Here is a 17,621-nt window from a genome sequence, read left to right as displayed (position 1 = left end):
TATCTTAATCATCAGATGTGAATTGTAGTTGTAACGTTTTATCGGGAGATATTTTGATGAGCTGGTCATAAATCTCACCTGAAAACTTAGCAGCTGCAGCAATGTTTTCACTGAATGATTCAGTACCTACCTCTTTGAAAAATAATTTTTATCTTACAGGAAATACCCCACCAACTGAATTTTTAACTCACGGAAATGCATCTTCATTCTATCCAAACTGTGGTGAATAATATACAGCAAATGATGTGTGTTCCTCCTCTCAACAGTTATTTTTGCATGAGAAGCTCCATGGTGATACAGTGTTCTTAACTGGGTGAAGTTTATTGTTGTGATGGTAGAATTCCATTCACTTTGCCACTCATCGTGCACAACTCTCTTTAGGAAACAGACAAGATCATTCAAAGTGATGTGATTGGTGAAAGGAGGCTGGAAACAAGCCTCAATTTCCGCCGATTGCCTAAAATTCCAATATGTTTGGGGATCCAGCAGCTCGCAATTATGTATTACAATGAGTCATTTGCGAAATAGCACATGAATCTCACAAATTATAGGATGTCTGGAGTACACATCACTAATCGCCTGTAAGGCATTCATGGAATTCGAACAAACAAGTACTTCTCGAAATGTTGGGCTAATATTTAAGGCCTTATTAATAGCATAGCTCTGCAACAAAAATACTGATGATGCTGGGAAGGCCAAACATGTCTATTGCCAACCACAAACAACAGAATTAAAGTTTTTAGATCATCCGTATAAACTATACCATCAGGATTCACACTATTTACGATATTATAAAATTTGGTTCATAAGACTACTGGATTTGTGTTCTTTTTATGATACCGACAAAGACCAAAACAGTTATTAATAAGAGAAGGCCCAAGAGGGATAATAACATGGAACAACTGTAAGAACTGTAGGTAATTATACATTTAGAGCTGAGGAAAAGCGGTGAGTTCTGATACTCAATGATGCAGTATATCTTGGTTGTTCTCAGTATTGATTAACTTGCTGGTTGGAGAATACTCCATCAAAGGTTGGATGATTTGGTTGTGCTTTAATCTGAACCACATAAGAACACATCATTTCCTTTCGTCTATTCCAAAGAGATGGCTCACCACTGTCCACCAGCTTTTTACCTCAAGGCTTGAGAGAAGCTCACTTGTAGCAAGACAGATAAATGAATGACGGACTGCAATGACTATTTTTAGAGTGGTAGCCTGTGCCAATGAATAAGCTACACAGCTGTAGTCTAAGTGGGAACTGAAGAGAGCTCAGTAGAAGCGCATATGATCGGCTCCCCAACAGGTATTAGATAGTACTCTCAGCATGTCTGAGATTTTTAGACATTTTACCTTCAGCTCTTTCATATGTGTTAGCCACATTAGTCTTGGTCAAATAACATTCCAAGAAATCTAACCTGCATGAATGCCTGAATTGGTTCAACATGTAAATTCAGTTGAAAGTCAACATGTTCCCTCAACCGAGAAAAGCAAATGCACTTTGTTTTTTCTGAGGAAAGTGTGAATCAAGTAGATTTACACCATGGTTCTAAGTGAGTTATTGTGTTTTCAAGCAGCCTCTCACCAGTAGCTAACAGTCTATATGCTACATAAACAGAAAAATCATCTACAATTAAAGAACACATAAATGGGTTTTTTCATGCAGTTTGTTATACTATTTATGGCTACGGCAAACAAAGTAACACGAGAGGCACTTCTCTGAGGTACTCCATTTTCTAGTGTGAAACTTTCAGATAACATCATTCTAATTAAACTCAGGACTGACTACTGAGGAAACCCCTGATAAATGTGATTACCTTGTATATTCTCCATTCATGAAGTATACTTAGCATTCCTCTCCTCCATGCCGTGTTTTACACTGAGATAGAAACCTTGAGATGGTAGGGGGGTTTTAGAAGGCTGGGAGGATGGAGGGTTGTTCCAGACGATGATGTTTTAATAGATCCCTTCATAGAGATCTTAGTTGTTTGCTGCATTGTTGGTGCAGCAAGAACTTTATGTGTTGCTGCAATGACTGGTGTGGATTTAGACAACAACCATCAATTTTTCTGGGAAGTTACCTTCTTGCCAGTACTTAATTGCTGAAAAGCAGCTGTAAGGGACCTTTACTTGTTCTGACAATGCTTCTACCAGTTTGGTTAATTCTTTACACGATGCACATTCTTTTTCTTTTTGTTGTTTGAGAGGGTTTGCATAAAGTCAATATCAGGTCACATAGGATTTCTCACTACACCTTTGCTAAAATTTAGCATTGTATGGGGCTCCACTATCACTTTGCCTGTTCCTTTAAACTTAAAGGCTAGCAGTTTTTGCCATTGTTCTTTGTTACTAACGTCAACAAGCAGGGAGCTACTCTTGAGCTTTTTAACAGATTTTGGAGACCCACAAGTGTTACGATGCTCTTATTTATTTATTATGAAGGGATAAATCTTTTCAAAGGATTTACCTTCCTTGTTATGCTTCAAAACAAAAAGCCACATACAAGAAACTTTATCAATCTCCATAACACTTCTAGTTTTCTCCTCACTAGTTAAATCTTTGGCTGACCACATGTGTCAAAGACTCTTCAAACCCCCGTTTTTTGTTAGTTTTTTCAAGTAGACCAACAACCACTGAAAGAATTTTATTTGGGACTCCAAATGATTCCCACAAGTACTGGTTATGTAACAGACCACTCCAGCAGAGTGCATGTGTACTTGAGCTAGAAGTTAATACGACTGGGTTCATCCAGGTACCCAGAGGACACTGTTTAATGCTCAACACATACAGCCATCCACCCATCAGCATGATAGTTTCCACCTTCAGTTACAGTTGCGTTTCATAAGGTGTCACAAAACCACCGAATGTAAGTGCAAGAGAAAATAGTGTAGGTTGTTGTGTAGTTGGGTAAGGGTATATGTTTAGAGTAAAGTGTTCAGCAAATCGAGGTGTAGTAGGAAGAAAAACTGCAGAGGCTAGGACTGCAGGAATGCCAACCCCCTAAAAGAGTAAGAATCCCCGTTGGGGACTTTATATAAAATTTCTTTTCATCTGAAAAAAAAAATATATTTTTGCATCATAAATTATTAAACAAGAAAATAAATTTGTACATAAATGTCACAATAAGTTTAAGAAATTTACATCAGGATTTAAAAAAGAAAATCTGTAGAAAACAACAGGTGAATCACCATTCATAATTCACCATGAAAGACCAATGAAATTCACAAAGAATTAACACCATTAAAAAAGTACCTAAGAAAACATTGGCATGGTTTGCCTAATTTTTAATCAAAATGTGTGTATGTACAAAGTTTGAATGAAAAAATACTAAACCTGAAAGCAGTTGAAAATTTCATTTAAAACCTTTATTTTTAAATTTGGGGAAAAATTAAAAAGTCAAAATCTTCATTTTTTACAACTCAGATCCACAAGAATAAAATTTTCATTGAATTCAGCCCCAACAAGCATGTGATCTCTATCTTCCCTACCATTTGAATAGTATTGATGCCCTACAAATATACATCATCAAGCCAAATTTTACAATTTTTGGTCCAACCAATCTTAAGTTATTAACCCAAATATAGATTGCACGCATGCATACACACACACTGTGTGAGAAAATACTCCACCTGTTAGTATGTAATACAAGATGACCAAATGTAATCATGATTTGTTATTTCTCAGTATCAGTTAAATTTTATGCACAGTGATACTGATATCAAGTAACAGTATTAACATCAGGATACCCCACATGAAAACAAGAAAAAACACTTGTTAAGCATAAATATTCCAACATTAAAACTAATACAAAAAAAATAATAATAATTCCTTACCTTTGTGCAAAACACAACCCTAAATAGTTCATTTTTTTAATATAAACAAACTGACTTACATTCAACTAAATATAGTACTACATGTAAGATTATTATGCCCAAAACAGAAGTTATTATTTTTGACTATTCTAAGAAGTATAACTTTAATTTACTAAGCATTTGGCACCGTTGGTATTAATAGAATTGTATAAATTAAATTTTCACTTACCAACACAACAATTTAAAAAATGTAAATCCCAGTACTTTTGGAGCTGTCACTCCATCTTCAGGGATTTTCTAAAAGATGTTAATTTAAATTCAAATCAAATGAAAAACTATTTTCATAACAGTCGCAATCATACTAACATGACGTTACTGTCTTATTGACATATGAATTAATTTTACACTTGACGACCGACTATTATGAACAAAACAATTTAATTTAAAAACGATTATTGATTTGAATTTAAATTAACATCTTTTAGAGAATCCCTGAAGATGGAGTAACAGCTCCAAAAGTACTAGGACTTACACTTTTTAAATTGTTGGTAAGTGGAAATTTAATTTATACAAGTATAACTTTGCTTATTAAAGTAAAAAAATGCTACTATAACCAAGAAAATTAGCTTTCTTGGAAACACAAATCCAAATTTTTACTTCTTTTATTCAAATACGTAATATATTTACTGCTTCTACAAAAATAAAGAAACAATTAAATTGAGGCTTCTCCACAAAATTCTTAAATATGTTGTAACTAAAACAGAATGGTTTCTGAATATTGCTGATTAATATGAATATAAACAATAATAAAAAATATTTGTTTCTATATTTTTGGTTAAAGAAATATTTAGTAACAAATGATGACTGCGAGACAAAAGCAATAATATTAAAATTTAAATGGAGCAGTTACGACTAGATTTATTTATCTTATTCACAAGACATTTTTCTAGTCTAACATCAAGCAAACATTTCACATATTAGTTAAAGAAAGATTTAATACTATTAATTTAAATTTACAATACTTTACAATATTTTATTTATTGTTATTACAGATGTATAGTGAAGTACTTGCTCATTACGAAAACATAAATAATGGGAAGTATAAAACATTAACTCGTCTGCACACTCAACAACCAATAATAGCCGAGCGCACGTACGATTGGTGAAATTTTTGTTTATTTTTTTTTGTTTCGTTTTAATAAACGTTGTGTAAATTCGTATATTAAATGTACAGTATAATATTACATAAGTAGAATTATCGTAATTATTGTTAGTTACTTTATAGATGTATCTACTATAAAATTACAATGTTGATATAATGGTTTATATAATTATATTAATAAATAAGTAATTACAGACTGATTGAATTGTGTAGTTAAATAATGTGGTAAAGAAAATAATAAAAATAAAAGATGATGAAAATATGATAATAAAATATATCATATTCCTGATGTAATAGTAAAAAAATGTATAAACAGATCATTTGGCTTTTAATAGAATAATCATCAATGAAAAAATAAATTATTTTTTCAATTTGAACTTTTATTTCATCTGAAAAAAATGTAAAATAATAAATAAATATAATAAAAATTACCACATTTCAAGATAAAGTATGCTAAAAATGTTTAAGATTTTAGGATGTAATTACAAGATCACTCATTCACCAGTACAACAATACTCTAATAAAACAGACTTCAAAGTAATAGTGTACAGATGTTTGTCCACCAAAACTGTAATATATACCAGCAACCAGTTGCAAGTGACTTAACTTGTTTTACCTCTTGGCAACTAGTATTATTGTATGAAGGAATAGCAGTAGAAAAGATATACTTTATTTTCAAAATAGTTAAAAAATATCCATCGTTATTTAATTAAAATCTAAAAGAAATTAAAATTTCTATAGAAGTTAATTTTTGTAAATTATATTAGTATAATCCATTAAAAATACTAAGTATTAATCATTGTATTATAAGAGTTGATTATAACGCTTATCAAAACATAGCCTGCACTTTAGCAATTCCTTATTAAAGAAACAGAAATTTTAAAAATATTTTATAAATTAAAAAAAAAAGTTTTTGAACAAACAAAAGGATTTCAGGAAATAATGTTTGAATTGTTATAACTACACACTAGTAAAGTTTAAATCTACCAATTTCCTACCATGGAAATGCCAAATTTTAATTACCAACACCAACCTGGTTGATCTTTGTATCAAATTTTCACTCAATGTTTTTATTATAAATTTTATGATGAGTTCGTTTATTGTAAATCGACTTCTCTAAAGCACTGTGTTTTGCTAAGTGTTCCAAGTTTAGTATTTTTGATGAACAATATTACAATTTTAATACAATGGTATCCTTGTTAAATTAGTAACTTACATATATTATATTTTTAATTAAAATAAATCTTTATTATTTCTGATTTTATAGATTTTTTATTTTTAACAAAAACAGCAGCTATATTTCATATCTTATTTAATATTTATAGGGCAAACATGTAGAATTAGAAATTTGAAATTTACGTTAGACAATCATTTAAATGATTTGGACTTCTGTCACAGTACAGAAGTTTGACATTGATGAAAAACATACACATGCTTCTTCATTACTTGTTACTATTAATGTTAACCACCATTTGTAATATTTTTCTTTTAACTGAAAACAGTAAAATGCACAACTATATCTTAATCACTGGTCATGTAAAGTGTAACTGAATATATATCCACAGTTGTTGTAGTGAGTATATATCCACAGTGGATGATTGTGTATATATATATATATATATATGACATCAAAAGTTTTGCTTCTTGGTTTAATTTTGTCATGATATAACAGTAGTTCACACTGGTGAAAGAATGGTCTTTGGGTAAAAAATAAATATTACTACACACAATCAATTTCTTAAATTTGTACTTACTATGACAATATCAAACCAGCTATCATATGAATTTAGAAATCAGACAAACCTTTTTTGAAAATATAAATTTTGAGTGTACAGTCAAAACATAAATAATACTAAAACCAAATATAACTGAAGTCTAGTAATTGATATAAGATGTACCAAGACAATGGTAAACAATTATATGATAATGATATAATTTAAAGACAAAATAGTTCAATGAAGAAATATATAATAAAAAAAAATTAACAAAAAGAAGAACCCTAGCAGATTAGGAACCCTAGGCTTCCAGAGTTAAAAATAGGTATTTGAAAGGAAGCATTTACGGTAAAATACATAAAAAAAAGGAGTTTAAAAGAAATAAAGTAAGTAAGAAAGATGTGAAACAAACAGACAATCTGAATTTCAAAGATAAATGAATAAATATCAAACTACTCAAATGACAACAAACAAAAAACACCAGTTTTCGTAACATCAATTTACATCTAACATAAAGTAAATGATATAATATAATGCCATGCTCAGAATAAAATCAATACCTTAAATGTCTAACATTTTGGGGTGGATTTAGACCATTGATCTATAAAAGAATAAATTAAAGACTTAACACACATTATAAAAATGAGCCCTATATGAATCTAATGCAATCATAATTAATGATAATCAGTAAACCAAACAATTTAATTAAACAGAGTGTTAATTAGTTTTATAAATAGAATCTAGCTAATTATTAAACAAATAATTAATTGAAATGATTAAAATATTATTAAAAAAGGCCTAATGACTAATAGAAAAATCTATTTTTCAATACCCCTTAATTATATACAGTTTTAAGAAAATATGTATTAAAAATAAAATAATGAAACATAAAGAAAAAGTACAGTAGTTGAAAATATGTGGCATTTAAAAGGAGAAATGATAAATTCAATTAAAATTTCATTACTAGTACATTAATAACAAAAATAATTTAAAATATGATTAGAGTGATATTACTAATTCTAAAAGACTGTAAATAGATTTTGTTATGTAAAATAAGTGTGTACTATAATGCTTGTGCTAAAAAAAAAATCACCAATGTATATAATACTACTTGGATAGATTTGTGCAAAAAAAAAATGTTGAAGCCTTTCAGTGATCCCATGTAAACCAATTGAAATTGCCTGGTTTCCATGGTGGAATAGTAGCATCTCTGCCTTACAATTGGAGTTTCCAGATCCGTCAGGCATGGCTACTATTCACACTACAAAATCCATTGGTAACTGTTATTGGGAATCAGCCAGTTGTTGCTGTATAAATAAATATCTTTGTTACATATTGTCACTTAGAAATTCTTTGTATCTAACATGGCAAAAGAAAACTAAAGGACTAATGTTCATTCAGATTGAAGAAAGCTGTATATATTAACATAAGGTGGATATTTTTACAAACAGTGTCGATTCAGATTATCTAAATCGATGATTAGGTATTTGGATATTTAGAAAACTGATTTTCTAATAATCAATTTGTGACCACTAATTACAAAGTGGAGATACAAGATGTGGCTAAAAAAACAAATTAATACTATAAAAACCTTTATTTTCTATTCTTCACAATTTTAACATTATCCCTTTCAATATACTTCGCTCTACCACACCATGCAAATTTTCCATTGGTCAAAGCAGTGTTGGAAGTCATTCAACTTCAACACTCAAAAAAAAGCATATACATGGTCTCCATTGCTTTGTCTTTCACAGTTTCAACTGTCTCAAAACTCATTCCTTTCAATGCTCATTTCACCTTGCAGAACAGAAAAAAGTCAACATGTGACAAAGTCCGGTGAATAGGGTGGATATTCCAACACAGGGATCCTGTGATTGGCCAAAAATATCTTGATAGACACTACAGTAAGAGCCAAGGCATTGTCCAGTTGAAGAATCCATGACTTGTTTTTCCACAATTCAGGTCGCTCTCTACTAACTTATTCACAGAGAGAAGTTACGACCTCAAGGTAGAATTGCTGATTCATAGTTTGATCTTCAGGTAACCAATTTACATATACCTCACATGGTCGTCCTGGATGTGAGTTATCTTCAATCTCTTCTCGTCTCTCTTTGAACTGTTTAAACCACTAAAAACCTAAGTGAGTGATAAACATTCATCACTGTATACTTCGTTTAACAAAGATTGAGTTTCTGTGGCAGATTTTCAGAGTTTCACAAGAAATTTCACATTAACACTTTGCTCTTTTAAAACACTTAATATTTATCCAACGGGCTGCAGATGCAAGGTCTGATGTGAACAAAGGCCACAGCCTGACTAAGAGGTCTACAGTCAACTCAGTGGCAGGAATAGAAAGAGGGGATGTTAAGTGATTCAGCATTTGTCCTTAATGCGTGTGGTTTGTCTATAGATTGAACAGTCCGGTTTTTTTTGGCCACACCTCGTATATAATGGTATAAGAAAGTACAAAAGACATAATTACTTGCAATATAAAAGTTTCTGTAACAATAAAATAATAAACATTGTAAAAAAACACTATAGACTGACATTTTGATTTCTTATCACTTAAATGACATTATGGTAACAAGAATAATTATACTTTACTGCAGTTCTAGAAATTTCAGATAATATATTATCAAATAATTGGTACTTACTATATTCCTTCTTAAATATTTTTCTTTTATCAATCATCACTACTTTTGTGCTTCTTTATACCAGAATTTAATAGAGATAGTTAGCTTTTGTCAGCATATTTTTGGCTTGAGTGGAGACATACTGTGAGATATAAAAAAGAAAACATTGTAGATAAAACTAGGAAATGTTAAAATTAATGACTGAAAAATAGACCCATTTTGTATGACAGCTAAAATGAAAAAATACAATGTTAACTAGTTTGTTAATTATTATTTATAAATGATATCTAGTTTCATTTAATCTAATTTAGGCAATAATTCAAGCAACTAGAGAAGTTGTCAGGCATAAGTATTAGAATAAAGTTCATTCATATTAACATTAATTCAGAATTTTTTATTGTTAAACTAAGATATATATTTTTTATTGTATGTTATCAATGAATATTGTAACATTATAATACAAAATTATAATTAACATTTTGTAACAATAAAAATATATGCTAATATAATTATAACAGTATTACATGTTCTGGCTTTCAGTAGTACTAGTAGAATTTATTAATAATAATATTATATAATAATTGTTCAACAGATTTTTCAATTTGAAATGTTTTTCATCATTTTAACTGCTTTAAGTGTATCATACATTGTTAAAAAAAAAAAGAAAGAAAAAACATAGCAGAACTCACTGTAATTTTACCTATACTCAGTTGCTTGATATTCGTGTAACAAATATGCCTCAGAATTAGGATCAAATGTGATAAGAAATTATATTACGGACATAAGATAAAACAGTAATGGTGAAGTTATAAATAGTTTTCTGTAAAGATGTTTGCAGATGATTTATGTAATACAATTATACTTTATTAGGTTGTAAGAAGAATTAGAATGTATGATTACATTCATCCAGCTTTATTGCATTTAATATGTTCTTTTTATTTAACAAATATTATATCCAAATTTACAATTCTATTTTAGTCATACATTAGATGTAATAGAAAGAAAAAAACAAACATCATCATTCAACTCTAACAATGATTTGATATGATACACAAATAACATGATGCGGCTGAATATATGTAAAATAACAGAAAGTTTGATTACTATTTGTAAGCTTTTTACACAATAAGAAGAATGTTCTTTTCACTTATAAAGATAAATTCCTTTTTTTCACTCTATTCAAACTATTAAATTGTTATGGTATATTATACAATACAAGTTTAACAAAAATAAACAATGTGGTTTACAAGGTGCATATAAAATCATTTGAATACATTCAACATAAAAATAAAACAACTGTTATAAAAACTTCAACTGAAAAAACTTCTTTCCATTTTAAAATTTAAATTGTAAATAATCGTAATATAGAGAAAAAATATAAGTATAAGTTACACAAATTAAAAATTAGACAACATCAAAACCTGTTTATTAAAGCGATTAAAAATCTTAAAGTACCCATTTCAACTGCTAAAACATCACAATCAGTAGTTGCGGAGTACTAAAGGCTGGAGTCTTAAATAACTGAAATAGTAAACAAATTATCAAGGCTTGACAAAAGTGATAACATAATCATGGTTTTATTTAATGGCATCTAACTTATTTTTTCTTTAATTATATTATTTGGTTAAAACTTAGTTAAAATCAATATAAAAGTACCTCTAATCAATTTTTTCAATAATTCTGTCAAAATGATTGCAGTTTAAAAAAAATATTTTAGAAAAGAAGTACCAGTATTTAACATTAAAATAAAGTTGTTAATATTTTACGAAAAATTTTACAAATTATTTTTAGGAAATTTCAATTTAAAATTTTGAATAAAAGCATACTATAAAAAAGAAGTTAACTTTTTCATTCACTGGTATCAGTTTATCTTTAGATCATGTACTCATGATGCATATAGAATACTATTTATAAAAATATATAACCATTGAGTAAAATGTGACCTGACTGCAGTTAGTATAATGGAATGAAATTTCAAGCAAAACATTTTATAAATTTTTATTAGTTTTAACAGCATTCAGTAATAGATAAAATTAAATGTATAATATTAAAATTCTAAAAAAGATTATTTTTCTAGTTTTAATCACATTTAAGAATATGCAATACTAAGGCAGTTTTATGTTTGAAAGGTTACTAGTGTACACCTATCTGAGAGGGCCAGACTTGAGCTATTATGTGGTGATTTTCAATATGGTAATTACAGATATAGTTTATTTATACATGTGGGACACATGAAGTGTGATTACAAAATATACAAACAGTGTATGAATAAAACAAGTATTCAATAAGACAAACCATAAATAAAACCTAACTAAATATCAATATCTAGGTTTTCAATCCATGTTAACGCTGTAACATCAGCTTTCACTTATTTTCTCAAACTATCTTGGAAAGACCAGAGCATGCATTCCCTGCTAATATGCATGATTGTCTGGTTGAGCTCCACAATCACATCTGGGAGACTCCGTAATGCTCCATTTGTGTAGCAAGTCTGCACATTGTCCATGCCTAGTACAGATACTGTTTAATTTGACTGAAAGCTTCCTGTCGAACTCTGTGCCAGTGATGTTGTAGTTATACCCCTCAAACCATTCCCATTCCTCAGGATTTTCAATGAGTCAATAATTCTGATCCCAGCAGGTCTCTCACTTTGACTTTGACCAGTCACTCAGCTTTCCATAGCTCTCAGCTAGGGAAGGCTGTGCATTCTATTCTGTTGCAGAATAAGTATATCATGTAGTTTCAGGTTTTATTGTAGCTTTCAGTTATCTCTAAACAAATCCCCAGTTCTACTGATTGCACGGGGATAGAAATTACTCAACAGAGAAAGCCAGTAAGCAGGTGTTGGTATAATTGTTACAGTTATTAAACATATGGCGTTGTTCAGCTGAACGTCAATCAAATTGGTGTGCAGCTGTTTAGCCAAACTGGAGCACAGTATTAGGCAATATAAAAAACCAGCACGATAGAAGATGTCCAATGAAGTATCTCGTGCCACACAGTTTTCGGATATTATTATATGATTTTACCTTGGGAGTGATAGTCTCAAGATTTCTCCTGAATGAGAGTGCAATCACAGGTGACACCCAGATATTGGGGTACTTGTTATGACGAAGAGTATGAACATAAAATTGCACTTTGTCTCCAAGTTTGTTTGTTACTGAGCTAACACAAGCTTCAATTTTACTGACACTGGGTTTAAGTTGCCACTACTTAAAGTAAGAGGTGAGAGTGGCTAAATCCTCTGTGTGAATTGTCGCTTTCTAGCTCTGTAAGCAAGAACAATATCTGCATAGCAGCATTTTGTTGACCTAGTATTGAGTAGATCAGAAATACACACAGGTTAAACAGCAGGGGAGCTGTGACCAAACCCTGAGGCTAGCCATTACTTAACTTCACCCAAATAGACGAAGTACCTGTTGCTCAACATGTAATTAAGAAGGGTTGCATATGTTCGGCACTGAGTTATTTTTAAGTATTTATATATCATTCCTTCCCTCCAAACTGGTCTTATTCTAAAAATGTGACAGGTGTTTTAAGTTTTTCTTGGAAACCAGTTTTTATGAAAGTAGTTAATGCCAGCACCTGGTCACAGCAGCTTCTGTGAGGTCTAAATCCTACTTGCTCAACCAGGATTTGTTCCAAGATGGAACCATTAATTCTTTTTGTAAATAACACTTTCCAAGAGTTTTTTGCAAGTTTATTCCACCCTGGTATATACTCTTTTCTGTATCTAGAAGAAATATCTTTCTTTGTAGCAGCTAGAATGGCTCTTACAAATCGATATAGTTCTTTGGTTCTGGTGGATATATAATTATCCAGTTGGTCAAAGAAACCCTGCCAGTTAGCCTTGTGAAAATTCCATCTGGGCTGTGAAATAAATTTTACTATTGGGATAGCCAGTCGATGTCAAGAATTACAGGTTTATGTTGGCCGAGTAGGAAATTAACCCTACAAGTTGGTCTAGTGGTGAACTCATCATCACAAATCAACTAATTTCGAAGTTGAGTTCTAAGGTTCAAATCCTAATAAAGGCAGTTACATTACATGGATTTTGAATACTAGATTATAGATACCATTCTTTGGTGGTTGGGTTTCAATTGACCACACATCTCAGAAACGGTCGACCTGAGACTGTACAAGATTACAATTCATTCATGCATATTCTCATACATTCTCTAAGTAATATCTAATGAGTTCTGGAGGCAAAACAGAAAAGAAAGGGTGGAAAGTTCGGCATGATTTTTCTAGATGTGGGTATCTGGGTAACTTTACTACCACAGGATACAAAGCAGAGGTCTGGGTTGTAGTCTCTCTGCCAGCAGATGATATAAAGGTCTCTTAGATTGATATAAAGATCTTTGACATCAAAGACCAGTAAAGGTTCTTGTTCTCTGCCAAGTTAAGTGCATTACCACATTCATTGATGTAAGTATAATTCCTTTGGACATGGTGACTGTTAAAGTCTTAAGCATATATAGATAGATGGGCAGTAGAACATCTAGTGGCCATTGCACATTGGGTGGCTAGTAAATATTATTTGTGATCACTTCCAATTTTATAGAAACATTATAACTTCATTTGCTGAAATCAGATGTGCATGATCGATACTGTTTCAAATATAAGTAGCAACACAATTCGCATTATGAAATTTAGCACCTATAAGCTTTTAGCCATAGATACTTCCCCTTTTACAAAGGTCTTCTTCAGTAGAAGCATGTGTTTCTTGGATTAGAACCACACTGATATTATTTTCCAGAAGGAGTTTGGATAAGTAGTCACTTTTAGCTTGACTAATTGCTTCTATGTTTAAAAGTATAATACGAGGTGCTACCCAAAAGTTTGGGGGATTTTACCATAAAAATAAAATAGCTTACCATAACTTATAATATCCACTGTCTCCTTCAATGTAATTCCCTTGGGCATTGAAACAGTGATCCCAGCGTTTTTCCCATGATTCCATGCAACCCTGGAAGTCTGCAGGTGTAAGTATTCGAAGCACGTTCTGCGTTTCTTCCTGAATCTCTTCAATTGTGTTAGAATGATGGGCTTTCAATTGAAATTTTATTTTCGGAAAGAGAAAAAAGTCGCACGTGGCAAGGTCAGGCGAATAGGGTGGGTGGGGAATCACTACCGTCTTTTTGGAAGCCAAGAAATTCTGAACGGCTAGCGATGTGTGTGAGGGCGCGTTGTCATGGTGCAGAACCCAGTTGTTGTTATCCCACAGATTTGAACGGATGCGCCTAATGCTTTCACGTAACCGCTTCAAAACTTCACAATAGAACATCCCATTGACAGTTTGACCAAGAGGAACAAATTCCTTATGGATAATGCTTTTGATGTCGAAAAAAACAATCATCATGGACTTCACGTTGCTGCAAACTTGGTGTGCTTTTTTTGGCCGCAGTGAACTTGGCGACTTCTACTGCGATGACTGCTGCTTAGTTTCAGGGTCATACCTGTACACCCAAGTCTCATCACCAGTTAAGATGTTGGAGATGAAGTTAGGGTCATCTCTTGCTGAATTTTTCAATTCACTACAGACAGCTATGCGATTTTGTTTCTGGTCGCTGTTCAACAGTCTCGGTACAAATTTTGCAGCAATGCGTCTCATATTCGAATTGTCCGACAAGATGTGTTGCATGGACCCGTATGACATTTGTACGATTGCACAAACATCATGGATTGTTTGTCTACGATCTGCAACAACAGCCTCTCGCACTTTCGGGATGTTTTCTGGTGGTGCACTTGTTGATGGTCTTCCTGAACGCTCATCGTCATTGACTGTCGTTTGTCCATCTTTGAATCATTTGTACCACAAAAGAGTTTTACTTTTACTCATAGCATTGTTACTAAATGCTTCCATAAGCATGCAATGTGTTTTTGCACCAGTTTTTTTAAGCATGAAGCAAAATTTGATGCAAGTTCTTTGCTGTTTAAAATCTGCCATTTAGAACTTCGCCAAAGCAGTAAAACACAATGTTACACAACCGCACGAAAGTCAACAATGAAGCCCCTCACTGTCACAGCTGTTGGAACACTGATACACAAAGAGTACTGTTAGCCACATCTAGCGGCAGCAGGTCGTACCAGCAATGGTTCGCATGCAAAATTAAAATTCCCCGAACTTTTGGGTATATACTCGTGTATATATGTCATCTTAGTATAGTGTGTTACATTTTTAACAGAATTTACCAGTATAGAATGTGCAAAAACAGTGTATCAATTGAAAAGAAATTATCAGATTGAAAACACAGGACTGAATAGTCTGCTCTCTTATTTCATTTAGAGTCAACGTTTTCCATTTTGTACCCCTGCTACAACAAAATAGTTTTAAAATTTTTCAGTGTTCTAACTTCCTGTATGAAAATATTTTGTCTTGTAATTTTCTTAATGATTGGATATTACACATATTTATTTTTTTGGATAATTTTTCTTTTTCATTAATAACAAATATTACCATCAAATAATAGTATTGTAAATAAAAATAAACATCCATGACAAGAGCAAAAGACTAAATATTGTGAATGTAAAATTAAAATTTTTATAGCATTTTTTGCACCATGTTTCGTAGTTGTAAACAATGCAAGGTAAATATGTTAAATGGATGATACTTCATGTAAGATTTTCTTTGAGCCTCTGTGTCCAGCCTTGAAAACAAAATCACATATGTACAATAGCATTAAATCATCTAAATGATGATTTAATACTTCAACTTTAAGGTACTTTTTAAAATAAGAAACATTAAATGTGAAACAAAATATTTCACAATTTCTAAGAAAATCTCATATTTAACTTAAAATATGTATATGACTATATACTTGTTATCAGTATTAATTATTTTCATCAATTCAATAAACATTTATATGTATTAATGTGTAATACAAAAACGAGAATTAATTTACATGTCACTTTTAATTTTTTTATTGTTTGAATACATGTTAAATAAATACTTTGTGTAGAATAAATAATTAAAACTATGTTACTCCATGTAATAATTGTTATTCACTGACTTATTTTGTATAAAATTTATGTAATAATATATTTGTTGAGATTATTTTTTTAGAATAGTCAAATGTTGTAGTATTTTAATATATTTTTTATAATAACAATTATGTTATAATTATACACATAATACATATCATTCATTCGTCACTTAAAATAAATAGATGTGATTTAAACTAATGAATCAAGTTCATGTAATATATCTTTATTTGTTATTTTTTCTAACATTAAAAAAAACATTGTATAAAATATCTATTATTTTTATTACATCGTAATATAAACACAACTTTATAAATTATTATGTATTTTAGCAATAAACTAAATGCATTTATCTATAAGTAGTTCACATTTTTAAAAGATTAAAAAGAAATATTTTCATTATTCATAAAAATATAAAAATAAATCAGTATAAATAAATGCAATTAAAAAAAAAGTTATTATATAATAACATTAATTTTATTTTTCTTAAAAATGTTTATATCGGATAAAAAGTAATTAATTTTGTAAATAATATATAAGCAAATGCTACTAAATTTATTGTATTTGCAGAACGATACACATACACAATATTCACGAAAAGTTCAAACCTCTCATGCAAGTATTAAAAGCTTGATAAAATACTATTTATATTACTTTACGTTAAGTATGTAAAGCAATGAACTTGCAGCTACATAAGCCTGGATTCTCTTTATTACCAAAACAGAATTTTTTTAATGAGCCATTTTAGAGTTACAAGCTCTTGGAATTCTATCAAGTAACCTATTTTCACATACTCTAATTTAAAAAATTTGTCTATTGATAAAATCACTTAGATGATTCCTACAATTAACACTAAGAATGATATATCTGAAATTTCTATTCTATTTTAATAAACAAATTACCTAAACGAACAACAGAAATGCAATAACTTTATTTCATTTATAATTCTTTGCAATTCTTTGAGAACACATATGATAAATTACCTGTTAAGGAAATTTTCACTTTTAACATAATCTGGTTTTTACATTACCTCATAAAAGACAGTAAACCACTCAGTATTTGTCACACAAACTACCATTTTATAACAATGAATCCTTGTTGATTAAATTGTATTTTTTACAAAAGAAAAACTAGCTGATGTACCAATTTGTTAATAAAATATAGTTCAAGAATGAACTCAAAGTTCGTATTTAAATAAAGTTGTGTTCAAGACTAGATAAAACAAGATAATTACTACATAAAAAATGAATATACTTGATTAATAAATAGCTAGGACAAACATGTCTTCCATATTTTCATCGTTGGGGCTCAACAAA

At 30.5% G+C, this 17,621-nt stretch overlaps 1 protein-coding gene across 2 annotated transcripts in view; it reads left to right on the top strand.

The window, feature by feature from the left end:
* The window catches only part of jef (major facilitator superfamily domain-containing protein 6 jef), a 57,021-nt gene extending 51,879 nt beyond the window's left edge, over nt 1–5,142 (top strand). Inside the window, exon 11 of one of the 2 annotated variants that reach the window (XM_075365993.1) lies at nt 4,864–5,142. In XM_075365993.1, the coding sequence (XP_075222108.1) occupies nt 4,864–4,977 (114 nt within the window). In that variant the 3' untranslated portion in view covers nt 4,978–5,142. The remainder of the gene's footprint in view (nt 1–4,863) is intronic. The other variant, XM_075365994.1, reaches the window with a different exon arrangement.
* Nucleotides 5,143–17,621: the final 12,479 nt, after the last annotated feature.

The sequence above is a fragment of the Lycorma delicatula genome, chromosome 5 (genome assembly GCF_047948215.1).
Source record: "Lycorma delicatula isolate Av1 chromosome 5, ASM4794821v1, whole genome shotgun sequence".
NCBI lineage: Eukaryota > Metazoa > Arthropoda > Insecta > Hemiptera > Fulgoridae > Lycorma > Lycorma delicatula.
Note: the sequence above shows the minus strand (reverse complement) of the source record. Positions and strands in the feature narration are given on the sequence as shown.